Source organism: Gobius niger (genome assembly GCF_951799975.1).
Source record: "Gobius niger genome assembly, chromosome: 1".
NCBI lineage: Eukaryota > Metazoa > Chordata > Actinopteri > Gobiiformes > Gobiidae > Gobius > Gobius niger.
The window spans coordinates 40,769,961-40,791,211 of NC_136852.1; the positions used below are offsets into that span (position 1 = coordinate 40,769,961).

The window sequence follows — 21,251 nt, forward strand, 5'->3', positions numbered from 1 at the left end:
ACACCAGTCTGGTGTCGGAAAAAACAATCTTCTCTCTGTAGATCCAAGTTATGCTGTTGGTCCAGGAGCAGGATTAAAGGAAGTGACTTGGTTATTTCATCCCCCCCAACCCTCCCTTGAATCTATTTTGCCCAATGTTTGCCCCATTTTTCACATTTCTTATATACAATCTTAATATTTTATATTTTTTATTCATAGCTCTGAACTGGGGTGAAATTAGAAGCTGCCAAGCTGTTCCACGTTTTTTCCCTGTTTAAATATGGTTATGTGAAAAGTTACAATCCAAGTCTAGTTACACAAAACTAAACATGGGGAAACGTGGAACAGCTTGGTCGCTTCTAACCCTTGTGTTGCCTTCGCGGGTTAAAAAAACAACTTATTTGATTAGATACATGATTTTCAAATATTTTTCTTTTTGTAATACAATTTTTCCATATATTACGTTTTTTCTACATATTTGAGTTTCAGAATATGATATGACCCCTACATGCAGCAGAAGTCTGAAGTTCTGTCTAAAGCAGAAGCTCCATGACTTCCTTCTTCACTTCTCAGTCTGTGACTGAAGAGCAATGAGGCCTAAGCCTTTTTACTGCAAACAAAGAGCTCACTGTATTTAGCGTCATGTCACTGTCACTCATGGTGTCTGACCTAAAGTCTCACTCTGAAGAAAGTCAACTCACATTTACACTGAGAAGGTTGGAAGGGCGCCCCCTTGTGTCACCTTGCATCCAAATGCCCGGAAGGCAACACAAGGGCTAACTTTACCCTAGTTTGGGGGAGAGGCTAAATGCTAACAACATTTGCTGACTGAGCGCACACACAAAGACCAGACGGTTACGCATCAACTCGTCTAAGCTGAGCACATATCTCAGTGTGGAAAAAGGGGGGCCTGTTTCTTTACGATAAGATATCTGTATTGTCTGTCTCAAAAGAGGCAGAAATTCATTAAAACATTTTGTAATTATTTAGTGTAATAATCAAAATTGTAATTAAATTTCGATTCATTTCAGCCGTATTGGTAAAAACAGTGCCCGGCCCTATGACAAATCCACTTACAAAAACAACAAAAAGACAAATGTATGAGAGAAGAATAATTACACTGATATTAAAAACTGTTTCGACAGACGGAGCAACATCCGGGCACCTTTGCTGAGGCCCCGCCCCCTATCAGGCCCCGCCCCCTCTGATTCGCCGCTGAATGAACCACATTTATCGACAAACCCCGGTTTGATTTCAGAACAATGAACTTTAAAGTGACGGGTGTGACGATCAGAGAGTCGAGTTGAAAGTGTTTCTGTCACTTCCTGTGGTTTTTCACATTCGACACATGAATAAAACAATGCTCCGCCCACAGGGGGCGCTCAGAGACGCAGACGTTGCTCCGTCTGACCCACGTCATTCATTTGTTTCGTTTCAGATTAACGTCCACAAAAGCACATTCAGCACAAACGGGTCACAGGTTCAGGCTCTCCGGACTCTCTCTAAGTCTGGAATGGAAATAAAGCTAACTCGTCTAAAGCCACAGGCGACAGAGGCTCCTCCTCTTCTCTTCTTCCTCCTCTTCTCCTCCTCCTCTTCCTCAGAGCTGGCAGGAGATGGAGATCTTTGTGGTGGAGTACGGCATAGAGTCTGCAGAGTCAAACCACAGTGAACGTTAGGTCCGAACAGTGTTGCCATAGATTACTTGAAAAAGTAATCCGACTATTGACTGATTACTCCTTTAACCTCTTACCACCCGCCTAAACCGAATGCATTTTTATGTTTTATTTTGTGTGTGGGTTTTTTTTTTTGAGTTTTTGTACTTTTATTGTTGACTTTTTGTCACATTTTTGTTTGAGTTTTTATCACATTTTTGTCACATTTTTGGTGAATTTTTGTCACATTTTTGTCACATTTTTGTTTGAGTTTTTATCACATTTTTGTTGAATTTTTGTTGAATTATTGTCACATCTTTGTTGAATTTTTGTCACATTTTTGTCACATTTTTGTTGAATTTTTGTCACTTTTTGTTGAATTTTTGTCACTTTTTGTTTGAATTTTTGTCACATTTTTGTTGAATTTTTGTCACATTTTTGTTGAATTTTTGTCACTTTTTGTTTGAGTTTTTATCACATTTTTGTCACATTTTTGTTGAATTTTTGTCACATTTTTGTTGAATTTTTGTCACATTTTTGTTGAATTTTTGTCACTTTTTGTTTGAGTTTTTATCACATTTTTGTCACATTTTTGTTGAATTTTGTCATTTTTGTTTGAATTTTTGTTGAATTTTTGTCACTTTTTGGTTGCGTTTACATCCTTGGTTTCTTCTAATTTTTTGTGGCTGTTTTGGTGCTTTTTTCCCAAGAAGCTTTTTGATTAGGGTGAAAGCTGGAGAAAATGGGATCCGTTCAGATGGGAGTTAAGAGGTTAAAAAGTAACTTAATTACTCTACTGATTACTTGGTTTTGAAAGTAACTGAATTAAGTGAATGAAACTGCGTTGTCCCTCACTGGATGACAGGAGTTTGAAAAAGCAGAGCAGAAAAGTATAACAGTTAAACAGAATAATACACATTATTTTAAATCATATTATCTTAAAAACAGCCTCACTTCAGGAAATTGTCACTGACTCACCGTTAAATGACAAAGTAAAAGCTAAAACTCCAAAACTCGCTTTGGTACGAAGCCTCAGGGCAGTGGTTCCCAACGATTTTTGTCTTTCGTACCACTTTGGCCTCTCAGTGGTCAACCGTGTACCCCCTACCTCAAGGGTGTTACAGTTTATTTAAAAAGTAGTTACTTAAAAGTGGTATTTGTAAGAAAAAGCACATTGTTGCAGCCAAAATAAACCTACAATTCTCCCAAAGCAACACATTTTACTGAAAAAATATAGCTTTTACAATAAAAAAATATGTTACATTTTCCCCTTTTTTCAATCTGAAATAGTTCCAAGTACCCCCAGCTAGGTCCTCGAGTACCCCCAGGGGTCCCCGTACCCTTGGTTGGGAAACACTGCCTCAGGGTTCAGCTCCGCGGGGAATCATTACAGTATTTTATAGTATTATTTCCCTGGGAAGTTTCACCTGATCCACGTGTAGTGAGGCCATTATCCAGCCTGCCCTATGCAATGCACCCATATAAACATAACAGGTCTCAATGAGCTTTCATTCTGTCTGAAAAGACTCTGGAAAGTTGCTTAAAACTAACAAAATCTGCAAGAGGCGGCTTTAAGGAGATGTCAGGTTTCAGTCTTTCCCAAATGAACGTGAGACAGAAGGTTTGTTCACCTGCATTACTAGTTTCAGGTGATGCTTCTGAGCAGTGTTCATTTCGTCAACTAAAATATTTAGTCTAAAATTGGACAAAAACTAAATTAAAAGTTTTTCATGAGACTAAAACTATGACTAAAATGTCCAGATATTTTAGTCGACTAAAATAAGGCTAAATAAAAATGAAAAGGAGAGACTAAAATCATCCAAACTTCTATTGAGCGTCTGAAAGAGGCTCAGATCATGTAAATTCTCTGCTAAAGGATCAGCTCTGAGCTTTGTTCATGTGGAGCAGCTCCATGAAGCAGAGGAACAAGATTAAATATGATTATAATGAATATTATCAATGCAAAGTCGACTAAATTAGTCTTAATTTCAGTCGACTAAAACTAGACTAAAATTGAAAAGCTTTTTTTGACTAAATCTCGACTAAAATTAAATTACATTTTAGTCAAAAGACTAAGACTAAAACTAAAACAAAATATGTTGTCAAAATTAACACTGCTTCTGAGGAAGATCACAGAAGTGCTGGAAACTAAAGCAGGGAAACAAATCTTTTTACTCACAGCAAGAACAATCGTAAATAGTTTATACTAAGATGACAGTATGAACCTCTTGCAAAGTGTCTCTACAAAGGTAAAGTGGCCTCGGACAGAGACACATCACAGACACACGGCATATTTAGCTCCAGAAATGCGTTAAAATCTGCAAAACGCTGCTGGTTTCATGAATATCTGCATCATGTTTATCACAAAACCCTGTTGTGAAGATATTGGAATTAGACGTGGCTTAATATGATGACTAGATGTTCTCTATATCTCAATAAATATGCTTTTGTGACATTTTTGTTTGTTAGGTGCCTTGAGATTTTTCTATTGCTGGAGGGCGGCCCTGACCTCGTACCTCTGTGAGCCAGAGAGCTGACGTAGGCCTGGAGGAACTCTTTCTCCGAGCCGTCTCTCTCCTGCTCCTCTGCTCCTCTCCAGGTCCTCCTCTGCTCCTCCCTCTTCCTCTGCTCCTCCTCCCTCCTCTGCTTCTGCTGGACCGTCGGGGAGTCGCGCAGACGGATGAACCTGCAGCACGGAACACAGCCTCAGAACCTCCTCTAGACCTCCAACACGGAACACAGCCTCAGAACCTCCTCTAAACCTCCAACACAGAACACAGCGTCAGAACCTCCTCTAGACCTCCAACACGGAACACAGCGTCAGAACCTCCACTAGACCTCCAACACGGAACACAGCCTCAGACCCTCCTCTAAACCTCCAACACAGAACACAGCCTCAGACCCTCCTCTAAACCTCCAACACGGAACACAGCCTCAGACCCTCCTCTAGACCTCCAACACAGAACACAGCCTCAGAACCTCCTCTAGACCTCCAACACAGAACACAGCCTCAGAACCTCCTCTAGACCTCCAACACAGAACACAGCCTCAGACCCTCCTCTAGACCTCCAACACAGAACACAGCCTCAGAACCTCCTCTAGACCTCCAACACAGAACACAGCCTCAGAACCTCCTCTAGACCTCCAACACAGAACACAGCCTCAGACCCTCCTCTAGACCTCCAACACAGAACACAGCCTCAGAACCTCCTCTAGACCTCCAACACAGAACACAGCCTCAGAACCTCCTCTAGACCTCCAACACAGAACACAGCCTCAGAACCTCCACTAGACCTCCAACACAGAACACAGGGTCAGAACCTCCACTAGACCTCCAACACAGAACACAGGGTCAGAACCTCCTCTAGACCTCCAACACAGAACACAGCCTCAGAACCTCCTCTAGACCTCCAACACAGAACACAGCCTCAGAACCTCCACTAGACCTCCAACACGGAACACAGCCTCAGAACCTCCTCTAGACCTCCAACACAGAACACAGGGTCAGAACCTCCTCTAGACCTCCAACACAGAACACAGGGTCAGAACCTCCTCTAGACCTCCAACACGGAACACAGCGTCAGAACCTCCACTAGACCTCCAACACAGAACACAGGGTCAGAACCTCCTCTAGACCTCCAACACGGAACACAGCCTCAGAACCTCCTCTAGACCTCCAACACAGAACACAGGGTCAGAACCTCCTCTAGACCTCCAACACAGAACACAGGGTCAGAACCTCCTCTAGACCTCCAACACGGAACACAGCGTCAGAACCTCCTCTAGACCTCCAACACGGAACACAGCCTCAGAACCTCCTCTAGACCTCCAACACAGAACACAGCGTCAGAACCTCCTCTAGACCTCCAACACAGAACACAGCCTCAGAACCTCCTCTTGACCTCCAACACGGAACACAGCCTCAGAACCTCCACTAGACCTCCAACACAGAACACAGCCTCAGAACCTCCTCTAGATCTCCAACACAGAACACGGAACACAGCCTCAGAACCTCCTCTAGATCTCCAACACGGAACACAGCCTCAGAACCTCCTCTAGACCTCCAACACAGAACACAGCGTCAGAACCTCCTCTAGACCTCCAACACAGAACACAGCCTCAGAACCTCCTCTAGATCTCCAACACGGAACAAAGCCTCAGAACCTCCTCTAGATCTCCAACACAGAACACGGAACACAGCCTCAGAACCTCCTCTAGATCTCCAACACGGAACACAGCCTCAGAACCTCCTCTAGACCTCCAACACAGAACACAGCGTCAGAACCTCCTCTAGACCTCCAACACAGAACACAGCCTCAGAACCTCCTCTAGATCTCCAACACGGAACAAAGCCTCAGAACCTCCTCTAGATCTCCAACACAGAACACGGAACACAGCCTCAGAACCTCCTCTAGATCTCCAACACGGAACACAGCCTCAGAACCTCCACTAGACCTCCAACACAGAACACAGGGTCAGAACCTCCTCTAGACCTCCAACACGGAACACGGATTGTTACGAAGCACTGCGCCGGTACATCGTCTTCATGGTTCCACAGGGTCTGACCACCGTGAGCTAAACCTCGCATTCTGCACTCGTAGCCAAATAACATCAGACTTCTTCATTTGACAGGTAAATGTTTGCTTCCTTTCTGTGTGAATGTGAAGATACAAGCGCAGAGCTGCTTTCTTTGTGATGGTAGGAGTTAATGGGTAAAAGAGGCTGAAGCTGAATAAATATATTTTGCTTGATGACTCACTGACTCCTTCTGTGGACCCACCACCAGGAGGCGCCATAGGGGCCGGTGCAATGTGATTTGGGCAGCTCCAACTGCTGCCCCCACGACCCGGCAACGGACAAGTGGAAGAAAATGGATGGATGGATGGACTCCCTGACTTTCAAGCCCCATATGGTGAAAAAAACGTAAACTCAGAATAGGCTTTTTTCTTTCGTCACTGCAACATTTTGTATCTATTTTTTTACTCTGGAGACCTGCTGTACGTGAACGCCTCTGCTCAGTGTCTCCATAACATTGACACTGCTCTCTCTGAGGTTCATTACTAACTGTAGGGCCTTGATCCATCATTGTGAACTGCATTCTGGAGTGGGATGGCCTTCTTTGTCCTCCAGGAGGCTGGGTCATTGGTAAACTTTTAGTTATAAGGCCATGTTTGGTCTACTGCCCTCTTACATCTGTAACTTAATCACACGGAGGAGTGTTGACTCTTAGTGTTTGCGTTTAAATGATCATTTATTGCTCGCTGTTCCATTCGCCCGTACTGAACTGGGAACAAGGGAAAAGAAAATAACTGAACTTATTCCATTGAAGGCTTTAAAATCCAGATTGAGAGAGTATGAGGCGACCTCTTTAAATCGTAAATGTTTTTTTTTTTATAATTAGTGTGTAATAGATACAGACGGCCTCTCTGGAATCGCCCATATATGGTCATGTTTGAAAACAGTTAAGGGGGAAACAATTTTGAGAAAAATCTAAACTTTCTCTAATTATTCAAAAAACACTTTAACAAATGCTGAATTATGAACATAGTTTCTACTAAATAAAGATACAAAGACATGGAGAGGAGCGAAGTGGTTCAACAGCCCATAAATACATTAAAAAAACGGAGAATGCTAACATGATGCTACATGTTAGCATCGTGCTAATGCTAACGGTTAGCTAGCGCCTGCTAAGACTGCTGTTTTTTCACTTCTACTGAACAATCTGCTGTGAGAAAATATCCATATGGACCTGGACTTTCTTTGTATGTGATAAATAAGTTCATATTCCACCAGAAAATGGCTCAAAAGAGTGAAAAATTGTGTTTCTCTAAAGATTCTATTTTCCCCCTCGGTGAGGCCACGCCCCCTTCTATGACGAGATGCCGTCTGTATCTATTTGTATGTATTTCTATAACTGTATCTTTTGCTGCCTCTTGATCAGGACACCCCTAAAAAAGAGGTTTTTAATCTCAATGGGACTTTCCTGGTTAAATTAAGGTTAAATAAAAAATAATTAAAAAAACATGAGCGCACCGTCCCCTACGAGCGCTTAATTCACTGACTTTTTCCTGGAAATGATGGACAGATAATTAAACTGAATGATGACGACAAGCCTTTTATTCATTTGTGATTCGAGCGCTGGCTCTCAGGTTAGTTTATGAGCTTTGCTTTTGAGAGAAAGGCTATACTTTTCTTACGGCCTGGCTCATGCTGCAACGAACGACATCAGCTTCAGATGGCACTTTCCTTTCTCCTTTAATCCGTATTCTCTGAAACAACCTCCCCCGACTGAACTTAATATGTTATTGGGGATACGCCAGTAATCGTAGCAGTAGTACATGCAGTAATAGTAGTAGTAGTGGCATGTTTTGTACTTGATGTCCGGGTTGGAGCAGAGTCTGGTGGGGAGACAGTTGATCTCGTCTGCGTTCACCACGATCATCTTCAGTCGACTGTTTTGGGCGAGACACATGGGCAGGTACGTCAGGTTGTTCTTATGGAGGAACAGGGACTCCAGGTTCTCCAGCCTGAAAAGAAACACAACATGAGACTCCAGGTTCTCCAGACTGAAAAGAAACACAACATGAGACTCCAGGTTCTCCAGACTCAAAGAAACACAACATGAGACTCCAGGTTCTCCAGGCTGAAAAGAAGCACAACATGAGACTCCAGGTTCTCCAGACTGAAAAGAAACACAACATGAGACTCCAGGTTCTCCAGACACACCTGCTTAAGAACAGAAACAAAAAGCAGGAGCTGGACACGCAAAGTCTAACCCAGTCTTAAACCCGGTCTAACCCAGGCCTCACCGGTCCATGTCCTCTGGCAGGTCTTTGAGCTGGTTGTGGCTCAGGTCCAGGGTCTGCAGTGAGTCCATCCTGAGGACACAGATGGGGACCGAGAGGAGGCAGTTCTCCGAGACGTCCAGGAGCAGCAGCTGTTTCAGGGAGCGCAGCTGAAACAACGGAAACAACAGTCACTGACGGATTATCTACAGCTCAAAACATTTATTTATACGTCCCATTTCATTAATGCCACATTAGCTGCGTTTACGGTCGGGGGCTTCTGTTTTTTCAAAGGTCAAATTTAATTAGGGCTAAATATCGTTATCTGTTTTTCGATACCAGTGCTTTAACAATAATGTGTGGAAGATCTGCACATTTACATTATAGGGTTCATCTCCAATGTCAAGAAACGTGTGAAAAATGGGGCAAATATTGGGCAAAAAAAAGAGCCAATGGGGAAAAAAATTAGGCTAAAATGGGGAAAAATACAAAATCAATTATTTGAGCTGAAACAACCAAGTCACTTTAATCCTGTCCTTGGACCAACAGTTAAAACATTTTTTTTCTGATACCAAAATAGTATAGTTTAACGCAGGGGTCACCAACCTTATTTCAGCTGAGGGCTACTTTAAGAGCATTAAGTTGTTCGAGGGCTACCAGTTAAAAACAAATCCTAAAGACTTAAACGTACATTGTTCAATTATAGGATATTGACCCCATTTTATATTAAAATAGCTTTATTTTAAACTCATACTGAGTCACAAGAACTGAAATAACTAATTTTAAGAATTAGATTCAAGAAAATGAAGTGTTTTACACTTTAAAAAAAGTCCTAAGGGCTACTGGACATGCCCCAAAGGGCCCCTGGGTGCCCGCGGGCACCACGTTGGTGACCCCTGGTTTAATGGTACCCAGCCCTACTCCTGAGTCTCACCTCGAAGGGAAGTCCACAGAGCCTGTTCCCCGCCAGCTCCAGCCTCTGCAGTCCCTCACACTCCCCCAGCTCTGGAGGAACCTTCATCAGACGGTTATAGCTGAGGTTCAGCTCCGTCAGAGAGGACAGTTTACCTGCAGGAGACCGGCCGGGAAGTGAGTGATGGAGACTCTGGATGTAGCCTAGCTTAGCAATAGCTCTGAACCTTTGCACAGAGTTTAGTATGACGCCAATAGAAACCTTTAGCCAATAAACAATCTGGAAACGTTTGAGCTTCATCCGGTGCCGAGGGAGGGACCAAGAGGCTCTGAAGCAGAGGTCCGAGCCTCCCGGAGACTAAAGACTCACCGATCTCCGGCGGGATCTCGCAGACCTGGTTCTTGGGCAGGTCCAGGATTTGGAGTTCGGAAAACTGAGCCAGAAACTCCGGAAGCCTCTGGATCCGAGTGTGAGACACGGACCACTGCTTCAGGTACGTCATCCACTGGAGCTCCTTCGGAAACGTCTGCGGAGGGAAACGAGGCTGAAACAGGACTAAACTGAGGCTGAAACGCGTCTGAAGTGGGACTCACCATCCACTTGTCCCCCTCGAGTCTGAAGACCAGTTTCTCGGGGTCTGGCTCAGTTTGAGAGTCTGTGAGATCTGCTTCCTCTGCATCTGAAAACCACAGAAACACAAGGATTAACTTCAAACGGGACTCACAGGGTTTGTGTGCTGATTTTGCCGTGTGGCTGCACCACAAACTGTACGACCAAAACTGTTTTTATCGCCCTGTGTGAGGTTTGGAAAATCTGCCCACAATTTTAAAATCTTCCCATGTGAACCAGGCTTTGGGCATAATTTTGCATTTCAATGAAGAACATGTTCTGTGACCTGTTTCTATCTGTGTGTGAGTTCTGCTGATCTCCATGTATCATGTCTGTCCCTCCATGTCCCCCTGTCACACTCCTGCCTGTACCTGTGTGGGCGTGGCCTGTTCCTGTGTGGGTGGGGGCGTGGCCGGCGGCGGTGGACCTCTGCAGATACTGGTGCAGGGCCGTCCTCTCGTCGCTCCTCAGGGTTTTGCAGTAGATGCGGTACTGCCACTGCTGATCGATCCTGCACACGACACACGGTTTATCATTTGTCAACATTGTTGTTTTGTAAACAACTACAAGCTCCAAAGTCAGGCAGGCCGCACCTCGGCTCTTTCAAAACACAGTGTAAGGTTCAAATTGATATTTGAATTTGATATCTCTAAATTGTGCAGCAACTGGCCTTAACGATTATTCAGGATCTATGGGATTTTTCACTAATAAACCCAGTGAAGCAGAAGCTGGATTCTCAGGGGCCGGTGTCTGATGTAGCACATGTGGCTGTAAACATTACTCATGTCTCTATAAATACTGCATGTGTCGCGTACAGATGGCAGTACTCTGAGCCGACCGAGTATTTTTAGAGCGGCTCGAGTTTCTGTGGTGTCTGTGGAGCTCCTGTGACACGAGGATCTTTAAAAATGTCAAACAGGAGCTGCTTCACAAACGCTTCCTGTTTCTGTCGTCTTCGCTAAACTCTCGTTTTTCTCTGAATGACAGAGTTATGAAAGTATCTGAACACATATATTATCATTACTAACTCTCTCCCTGCAGTTGCCGCTGACGCCCTTTATATATATTAAAAAAACATTAACCCATTAAGCTGTGGGTTTTATTATTTTAGTCTCAGATCTTGGATCTTGGCGTTTGGTGCAGATTTGAGCCCAACCCACTCTGAGTCTCTGTGATCTGATTGGCTTCAGAGTTACACTGTAGGTCACACACCGTGAGTGACAGTAACATGACACTAAATACAGTGAGCTCTTTCATTTTCAGTAAAAAGGCTGAGGCCTCATTGCTCTTTAGTCACAGACTGAGAAGTGAAGAAGGAAGTCACGGAGCTTCTGACAGAACTTTATATTGAAAACGTCATATTGAAATTCAAGTGTTCCTTAGTAACAAGTGTGAAACTCCTGTATATAATTAAAATGTCAGGTAATTATTAATGACTAATTCTACAAAAATAAATTCTTGTCAGTATCTGCTGTAGAGTCATGTTTGTTCCAGTTCCTCTGAGTCGTGGTGCAGCAGGACTGATGTGGACAGATGTTACAGAAGAAGCTCATGAGGTTCATTTCTTTTCTTCAGTTACTATAGTAACTATTTTCTCCAAAGTAAAAGTAGATCTACCACAGTCCTGTCCACATCTGTCACGGTCCACCATGACCCACCATGACTCAGAGGAACTGGGACACACATGACTTTACAGCAGAAAATATAAAATTATTATACATTTTTCAATGATAACTTTACCCTTTACACCTTTACTTTTACTACCTTTTACATAAATCTTGGGATTTTTAATCATAATTTCCCTTTCATGTTTAATGTGTTTACTACATACTTTAGTTTTACAATTTACAGCGCATGTTTAAAGTTCTGTCTAAAGCAGAAGCTCCATGACTTCCTTCTTCACTTCTCAGTCTGTGACTGAAGCCTTTGTTACTGGAAACAAAGAGCTCACTGTATTTAGCGTCATGTTATTGTCACTCATGGTGTCTGACCTAAAGTCTCCTCTGAAGAAAGTCAACTCACATTTACACTGAGAAGGTTGGAATGGCGCCCCCTTGTGTCACCTTGCATCCAAATGCCTGGACCATAACAGCGGATCCTATAAGGGCTTACACATTTCAAAGAGTTAAAATATCACAATTCTCCACTGTCATCAGAAGTTTGTAACAGCTGATTAGTCACATACGTTGTATTTGTTTGTGACCCTTGTTCAAAGTCCAAAAGACCAGCGGAGGTCAAAGAACTGACACTTCTGTCAAACATTACTCCAATGAAAGTCGCTCAGTCAAACATTTACTTTGTCTGTCGTTGTGTGTTTAATGTGGAGACTGTGTCCAAGACAAAGAGAGACACAAAGGGCCCAAACAAACCCCACACCAATAGGCTGCGATCACGTGACGTCACACATTCTAAACAGTCTACAGCAGGGGTGTCGGAGTCTTCTGGGTCGAGGGCCAAAATTCAGCCCCCATGGCGGGTCAGGGGCCGCGTATATTGTAAAGGACTGTGGCCTCATGAATAACGGCTTACACTTATTGTGCTTCAGCAGCCTGTTTCACATGTTTCTCACTCCACACTCAATGGCAGTAAGTGACTATTGTAGCCACAGCCGCCCTGGGACAGACTGATCATTTACCACATGGCTATAATATGCTGTTTATATCCTGATCTCTCATTATGCCAGTGTCCTCTGCTGGACATGTGTGGATTTCTTTCCTTTTTTTAAATGTATGCTGCCCCCTAGTGGCTGGAATGAGCAAACTGGTTATTTCCTTTAAAATCCATAACTCCGCACAGGAATGGACTACAGATTACAGAAGTTTTTTTCTTTTTTGACATGCTCGGAAATTCCTGCTCCTCAAAGGGCCACATTGAATCATCCTTGACACATGTGGCATACGGTACATAATAGTTTAAACTTGAGGTGGAGCAGCTAAAATTCCATAATGGTAACTTTGGTGATTTTTTCGGTCTCAGATTTTTGACTAACACCTCAGTCATTACTGGGAGAATTTCCTCATAATGGCGTCCAAAAGTGGAGACAAAATTCGAAACTGTTGGTCAGTAGAACAAGAATAATGTTTCTGAATCCAATCTCTGTCAAATAATGATCAGGGAGAACATTTGCTTTTCCTGTAGAGTTGTATTGGCTCCGCTCTCCACTGGTCATTATGACGTCACATTCTAGAACGTGAACCTATTGTCCAAGTTCACCTCTGTTTGAATGTTTGGGTTCATTCTGACTGTGATCACTTTAAGGCTGCAGGAGAGTGTGCTGAGGAGAACCAAGTTTGTGCCAAAATGGGCCCAAGAAGAACATTCCATTAATGAGGCCCAATGTTCCCTCACTGAGTCAGAAAATGCTATTATCTAAGGCCCCTCCCCCTCTGCCCCAGGCCCCGCCCCCGCTCTGTCCTGTTGTTTCTGTGTGTCGGCCACTATTAACCTCGTAAGTGCCGAAATAGCTCAGTTGGGAGAGCGTTAGACTGAAGATCTAAAGGTCCCTGGTTCGATCCCGGGTTTCGGCAGCCGGACGCTGTGCTTTTGAGCACCGAGAGGCTCGAAACTGGAATACAGAACTGGACACTTTTATAAATGAAGTCATGTTTTCTGATTCAAACTAGACTAAAGCTGAAGTCAAAGTAATGAATGAGACTAAAACCTGTGAACTTCAGTTTGATTTAACCCCTTAACTCCCGCCTGAACCGAGCACATTTTCTCCAGTTTGGCTTTACCCCAGTCCAAAAGCTTCTGGAATAAAGCTGTGAAAATAGCAACAAAACTGGGACGAAAACAATGATGGAAATGTGACAAAAATGTGATAAAAATTCGACAAAAAAATGCAAAAACGTGACCAAAAAATGACCCAAATTTGATTAAAAATTGACGAAAAAATGACAAAAATGTGACAAAATGTGACAAAAAAATGACAAAAAATGTGATAAAAAATGGACAAAAAATTGACAAAAAATTGACAAAAAAATTACAAAAAAATTACAAAAAATGTGACAAAAATGTGATAAAATGTGACAAAAAAAATACCAAAATATGACAAAAATGTGATAAAAATTCGACAAAAAAAGTGCAAAAATGTGACCAAAAAATGACCCAAATTTGATAAAAAATTGACGAAAAAATGACAAAAATGTGACTAAAAATGACCAAAAAAAGTTACAAAAATGAGTTGAACGCCCAACAAAAAAATGATGGGAAAAAAAATCTGATGACGCGAGGAAAAAGATCCTCTCGGTTCAGGCGGGAGTTAAGAGGTTAAAGGGAAAGGTCTGAGCTTCGTCCAGAACAAACAAGACATTAAATATTATATCAGCATTGAGCAGATTCATTCTAGTTTTTGGCGATTTTGGCAAAACGGTAATCAGCTGTTTCTTAAGAAAACGGTTTATTACTGTAAAAAACAATGACCATATTTGACGGTGAATTTTTCACAGTGTACGACAAAGGAGGGACAACAACGCAAGAAAAAAAGCAGAACTGGAGAAAATGAGAGGAGCTTTTTGTTTACACCCTGAGCCCGTCGTGGAGGCTGTTTCCCAACATTTGGACAAACTTTATTGGGAATTCTGCACTTCGTTCGTCCGACGCTTCTAAAATTCTTCCGTCTAACCTGCTGTGTCCTTTAAAGGAACAGTTCACCGTTTTTCCACGCTGAGATGTGTTCTTGCCTGAGCTTAGACGAGTTGATGTGTACCTGTCTCGGTGCTCAAAAGCTCAGCGTCCGGCTGCCGAAACCCGGGATCGAACCAGGGACCTTTAGATCTTCAGTCTAACGCTCTCCCAACTGAGCTATTTCGGCGCAGATCAGGTCAGAGCCGGGGGGGAGGGCGTTTGCTTAAAATCACATCAGGGCTAAAGCTGAACGGCCGAACGAGGAGACTTTAAACGTAGAAACATCAGATTGAATCTTCTGCTGTCGATTAATATGAGGCGACCAAATCTAAAGACGGACGACAGGAAGTAAAAAGCTTCCAAATGTTGTTAAAGTGACAGTCTGGATTTAGATTGAGCTTTTCAAGACCCCCAAAACACTTCAAATGTGCCGAATGAACCGCCTGCTCTTGCATTTCCATTTGAAGTAACTAATAATATAAATATATATATTTTTATAAAGTCCCTCCTTTCCACATCTCAGCGACTAATCAGAGTCTGGCATCCTCCCGTGTCGACCAATGAGACGAGCTTGCCCTGTGAACCGGCCTGTCAGGTCCAATCAGGAGGGAGGGGGAGGAGCTTGTTCTTGCTCTGCTCACTTTGCAAACAAAGAAGGGCTTTCTGCTTTAAAGAGACTAGATGTAAGTTAGTCATTTTATACTCACTACTGCCACCTCAGGTCTTATGTGTAACTGCAGCTTCTATATTAAGCTCGTGCATGACGACACTTCAGACCAGAAGTAACACCTTTTAGAGCGACTTCTAACTCCATCCCGTTTGGAGCTATAGGAATACACTGGGAGAGGCCGAATGCTAACGACATCTTTGGTCTTTTTTTTTTTTTCGTGACTGAGGGCACGCACAAAGACCAGACAGGTTTGCATCAACTCGTCTAAGCTCAGGTAAGAACATATCTCAGTGTGGAAAAACGGTGAACTATCACGGTAAACGTAAAACCGGTCTTGACATCCTCCACACTTTACAGGCTCAGACTTAAAGTGATAGTCTGTAAATCTGTAAGTTGCCTCCTCTCTTTAAAGGGACTATACAGTTTAAAAATGTTAAAATGATGTGTTTTCCTCCCCCTACATGCTCCAACAATGTCCTAATGTGTAGAATGAGCTCAGACCTGTTCACCACAACTGCCTCTAAAATGCTGCACTGTCGCTCTAAAAGGTGTTACGTCTGGTCTGAAGTGCCGTCATGCACGAGCTTAAAGGAATAGGCCACCGTTTTTACATACTGAGATATGTTCTTACCTGACTTTAGTCGTGTTAATATATCCCCGTCTGGTCTTTGTCCGTGCGCTCTGTCACGCAAACGGAGCACATACGCAGCCTCTCCCACATGTCACATAGCTCCAAAAAAGCTCACGATAGAAGCTACCAAGCTCTTCCACGTGTTCCCTATTTAAATAAAGTTACGTGAAGTGTTTTCATGCGAAGTATATTTGCACAGAAATGTAGCATGTCGATTTTATAAGCACATAAAAAGGGGGACTATATTGTGAGGCGTAATGATACAGGAGCACAGCGTCCGCGCAGTAACTCCTAAAGGTTATTGACGGAAGTGAGCGGGGGAAGCGCACGGACAAAGACCAGACGGGGATATATTAACTCGGCTAAAGTGAGGTAAGAACATATCTCGGTATGTAAAAACGGTGGCCTATTCCTTTAATATAGAAGCAGCAGTTACACATAAGACCTGAGGTGGCAGTAGTGAGTATAAAATGACTAACTTACATCTAGTCCCTTTAAAGCAGAAAGCCCTTCTTAGTTTGCAAAGTGAGCAGAGCAGGAACAAGCTCCTCCCCCTCCTCCTCCTGATTGGACCTGACAGGCCGGTTCACAGGGCAAGCTCGTCTCATTGGTCGACACGGGAGGATGCCAGACTCTGATTAGTCGCTGAGATGTGGAAAGGAGGGACTTTATAAAAAATATATATATTTATATTATTAGTTACTTCAAATGGAAATGCAAGAGCAGGCGGTTCATTTGGCACATTTGAAGTGCTTTGGGGGTCTTGAAAAGCTCAATCTAAATCCAGACTGTCACTTTAACAACATTTGGAAGCTTTTTACTTCCTGTCTTCCGTCTTTAGATTTGGTCGCCTCGTATTAATCGACAGCAGAAGATTCAATCTGATATTTCTACATTTAAAGTCTCCTCGTTCGGCCGTTCAGCTTTAGCCCTGATGTGGATTTTAACCAAACGCCCGCCCCCCCGCTCTGACCTAATCTGCGCCGAAATAGCTCAGTTGGGAGAGCGTTAGACTGAAGATCTAAAGGTCCCTGGTTCGATCCCGGGTTTCGGCAGCCGGACGCCGAGCTTTTGAGCAACACACTCCCACACTCTGTTTCCCACAGGGCAGCGGTTTGGAAACGTTTCTCACCGAGGGGCTGAACCACGGCAGAACTGGACACTTCTATACATTTTTCTCACCCTTGTAGTATTTTTTGTGACTAAAATTGGACTAAAACTAAAGCAAAAGTAGTGAATGTGACTAAAACCACTTTGTTTGCCTGAAATAACAGTTCAGGTTCAGTTCCCTGACTTGACAAACTGCAATTTGTCGATTGAAAGAGTTGAGAAAACATCCCAATAATGTGCGATTGTGTTTCCTCGCATGAAGGCGAGACGCTGCACCGAAACTCAATTTTCCTTCAACTTCCAGTGGCCTCGAACATTTAAACGTTCAGGAAACAGCTCTGAAAGTGTCCCGTAGGAGAAAGACCTTTGGACAGTCGGCCTTCACTGTCCCGGAGCTGAACTGAGGAACTCCTCGTCTCCGGAAGCTGAAACAGGACTAAGGCTGCGTTCAGATTTAATGCTTGACTCCGATTTTTTTTGTAAGGTTGTTCCTCTGCCTGCGATCTCCGTCCGAACGGGATGCGGCAGCAGAGGGCGCTGTGCTCTGCTGTTTGAGGAAGTGAACAGGAAACAGCGGATCTGGCAATATAAAGGTTTTAAAATGGTAAATGGTCTCAACTTATATGAAAAACAGCCCTGGACTCTGGTCAGCCTGGCTCAAATTAGCGTAAATGCGACACTTCCACAAATACATATGTTAAACCTCTTACCCCCTGCCTTAACCCAGAGCATTTTCTCCAGTTCGGCTTTACCCAAATCTAAAAGCTTCTCGACTGGAGAGCAACACTGTAACGCCTCATTTGAAAGCTAAAATCTAGAAAAGTGATGGTAGCTTTTTGTCACGTTGTCGCTGCCTTTTTGTCATGTTTTTGTTGCTTTTTCATGACTTTTTTGTGGGATTTTTGGCGTGTTTTTGTTACTTTTTCGTTGTGTTTTCGTCTCTTGTTTTTCGGGGTTTTTTTTCATGTTATTGTTGTTTTTTCATCGCTTTTTTTCATTGCTTTGTCGTCACGTTTTCGTCACATTTTGTTGTGTTTTTGTCACTTTTTTGTTGCTTTTCCAGCACATTTTTGTTTTTGGATGCTTTTCTTTTAAGCTTTTAGATTTGGGTAAAGCTTGGTCCCGCCCGGGGGTAAGGGTAAGGTAAAGTGAGGGGCCAGACCGGTGGCCCTAGAGCCAGTGGCCCTTCTGTGCTCTTCCAGAACGGACATGTGGCCAGTCCGCCCCTGGCTACATCCCATCATTCCGACACCCTTTTTTTTTTTTCTTTCTTTTTTTTTTATCAAACGTCCCGGCACTCCGACATTATTTCCCCCCTTTGTCGGAGTAGGTGTGAAAATAGCAACAAAACTGAGACGAAAACAATGATGGAAATGTCACAAAAATGTCACAAGAAATTGACAAAAATGTGACCAAAAAAATGACAAATAAATGACAAAAATTTGATAAATTTGATAAAAAATTGACAAGAAAATGACCAAAAATAGACGACAAAATGCCAAAAAATGACCAAAAAAAATGACAAAAAAGAGACAAAAAAATGACAAAAATGTGATAAAATGTGATAAAAAATGGACCAAAAAATGACCAAAAAAAATCTGATGACGTGAGGAAAAAGATCTCTCGGTTCAGGCGGGAGTTAAGAGGTTAAAGAGACAGAGGCCTATTACAAGACATTCGCTACAGCCATTTTGAGAGAGACATTTTATACAAGGCAGTTATTCTAATTTACTGCATTTACAGACCAACAGAAAGTTTGGTCATCATTGTAGTGTGATATAGACTGGTGTTATGTGACTGAAAAAAGCAGAATACCCCCTCTTTAAGGAGAAACGTGTCGCTGTGAAGTTCAGCCGTAGAGCAGGGGCGGATCTAGATGGGTGGCATGGGGGGGCTCATATCTGCTGTAGAAGGTACATGGTGCTTACAGAGTCGCACTCACAGTTAGTACTCTCAGGACAAAGAATTATAACAACTTCATAGCTAAATAAGGAGCCAGGTGCCAACTCCGGTGGCTGCAAAGATTATGTTTCTTTTTATTTATTTATTCTTTGACAAAAGTTGAAATTTTACCTGAGTTAGAAACCCCCCTACTTATATTATGGACAATGCTATGAGGCTCAGTCCGCATCTTTTTCCTAGATCCTGGTATTTTCAGTGCATTGATGAGGTGCGGGTCAGATAAAGGCTGTTCAGACTGAAGTCACTGCAAAAGCTCAGATACGGATCAGATTTAGGACAAGCAAAGGGACAGATACGTCTGAATCGGGGTGAGTTCCGCCTCAGTCTGAACACAGCCTTAGACCTGGGCTTTCCAAAACAAACTAATGTGATTTTAAACAAAGCGACCCAGACGCCGCCCTCCCCCCCGCACAGACCCCGTCAGCGCCGGAATAGCTCAGTTGGGAGAGCGTTAGACTGAAGATCTAAAGGTCCCTGGTTCGATCCCGGGTTTCGGCAGCCGGGCACTGTGCTTTTGAGCAGCACACTCCCAGAGTCTGTTTCCCACAAAGCAGCGGTTTTGAAAGAACATTCTCTTTAGTGAATATCAGCTTCCACCGTCAGGAGAGGAACATCAGGCAGGATATGAACCGGGGGAGTCTGGTCTAGAGCAGGGGTTCCCAAAGTGCGGCTCGCGGGATGAGTCTGAGACAATATTCTTACATTACTGACGTTGATTTCCATGGATTTATTTTGCAACCTTTGTTTATTGGTTTTGTTTGCACTTGTAAATTGTTAAGAGCCTTTTATGTTTAAGACCACTTTGTTTGAAATGATCTGTTACTCACTTTTTATTAAATGATGACTTGATTTAACCTTTATTACATCTTGGTTTTTGTTATTTCCGTAATAATACCAGGAGTAGTTCGAAATCCGCGCAGTAATCTTCACTTTACTGCGCGGATTTCAAACTACTCCTGGTATTATTACGCCTTACAATATAGTTCCCCCTTTTATCCGCTTAGAAAATCCCCATTGTTTACTTTTGTGTAATTATACTTTGTAGTGGAACACTTCACGTAACCATATTTAAATATGGAAAACGTGGAAGAGCTTGGTAGCTTCTATCTTGACCTGTTTTGGAGCTATAGAGGAGAGAGGGAGAGGCTAAATGCTAACGCCGTCTGCGCTGTGTTTACGTGACTGAAGGCACGGGTGAAGATCAGACAGGTCCTAAAGAACTCGTCTAAGCTCAGGTAAGAACATATCTCAGTATGGAAAAACGGTGGCCTATTCCTTTTAATTTTAAATAAGAATATTTGATGGTTGAAATTGCTTGTTCTTTTACCAGGACATGATGTAAATATACTTGGTAACAGTGTTGTTGCATATGTTGACTGTGTATGTACAATCAAGCGTCGAGTGTTAGGTGATTTTGGGGATCGCGTCCTGAGCAGTTTGGGAACCCCTGGTCCAAAGGAGAGTCTGGTCTGGAGGGGGTTAGTTGAGGACATTAGTCTGGTCTGGAGGGTGAGAGTTTAGGGTCAGACCTGGCCAGGGCGCTCTTTTCGATCCTCTCCTTCTCTCTCTTCTGTCTGAGCCGCTGTTTTTTCACCCGTCCCTCCCACAGGCCGCGGACCACGGACAGATCGTAGACCGGGACGTCCAGCCGCCGCTCCACTCCCATGGCTCCTACAACAACCACAACGACGACAGGTCAGTCTCTGCTCACTCTGACCCACGCTCGTCTGATCCTCCTCTGATCCTCCTCTGATCCTCCTCTGATCCTCCTCTCAGTGTTTTCCCCTAAAGGAGGACTGAAATAAATATTGTTCCATTACTTCAAGTACAGTGCCTTAAAACTTTTTGAAAGAGCTCGATCATCTTCTGACAGTGAGTTGAGAAGAACGGCCACTTACTTATGGTTCTGACTCTGGGGTGGAATATTTTATCTCCAGGAGGAGAATAGATCTTAGCTTTCAAATAAGGCGTCACAGTGGCCTCTAGGCTGTCAGCTCCAGTCAAGAAGCTTTTTAATTTAACTCGAGGGGGGGATTATAAAAATATAATCAAAGCTTTAATGCTGTTTTAAGCTTTAATGCTGTTATAAGAGAAGAACTACAACGTTATAGAGGTGAACCGGAAGTACAGCCCCGTTGTCATGGCAACATTAGACCAACATGGCGGCTTTGAGGGAAAGATGTGCTGCGTCCGAAATGAGCAGATTGGTAAGAGCTCTTACGCCAAACCGGATGTGCGTCAGCGTCCGCCATGGCAAGAAGCTTCCGAATTGGTAAGTCAGTTAGGAAGGAGTTAGGAAAAGGAGCCTCTG

The 21,251-nt window shown here is 43.2% G+C and overlaps 1 protein-coding gene across 1 annotated transcript; it reads right to left on the reverse strand.

The window, feature by feature from the left end:
* Positions 1–1,130: 1,130 nt before the first annotated feature.
* On the reverse strand, positions 1,131–20,607 carry lrrc2 (leucine rich repeat containing 2). Its single transcript, XM_079566802.1, has 9 exons — positions 20,470–20,607; positions 10,313–10,452; positions 9,926–10,011; positions 9,702–9,858; positions 9,354–9,487; positions 8,444–8,589; positions 8,009–8,161; positions 4,151–4,320; positions 1,131–1,629 (listed from the first exon to the last, which is right to left on the reverse strand). Exons 1-9 carry the CDS (start codon positions 20,604–20,606, stop codon positions 1,580–1,582), a joined length of 1,173 nt encoding a protein of 390 aa, XP_079422928.1. The 5' UTR covers position 20,607; the 3' UTR covers positions 1,131–1,579.
* Between the last annotated feature and the right edge of the window lie 644 nt (positions 20,608–21,251).

Coding starts and splice junctions, on each gene's coding strand:
- lrrc2 (XM_079566802.1), bottom strand. CDS start 20,606: ATGGGAGTGGAGCGGCGGCTGGACGTCCCGGTCTACGATCTGTCCGTG. Junction 4,321..8,008: donor TGCTCCAACCCGGACATCAA/GTACAAAACATG, acceptor TCCGTGCTGCAG/GTTCATCCGTCTGCGCGACT. Junction 1,630..4,150: donor CAGCTCTCTGGCTCACAGAG/GTACGAGGTCAG, acceptor TTGACTCTGCAG/ACTCTATGCCGTACTCCACC.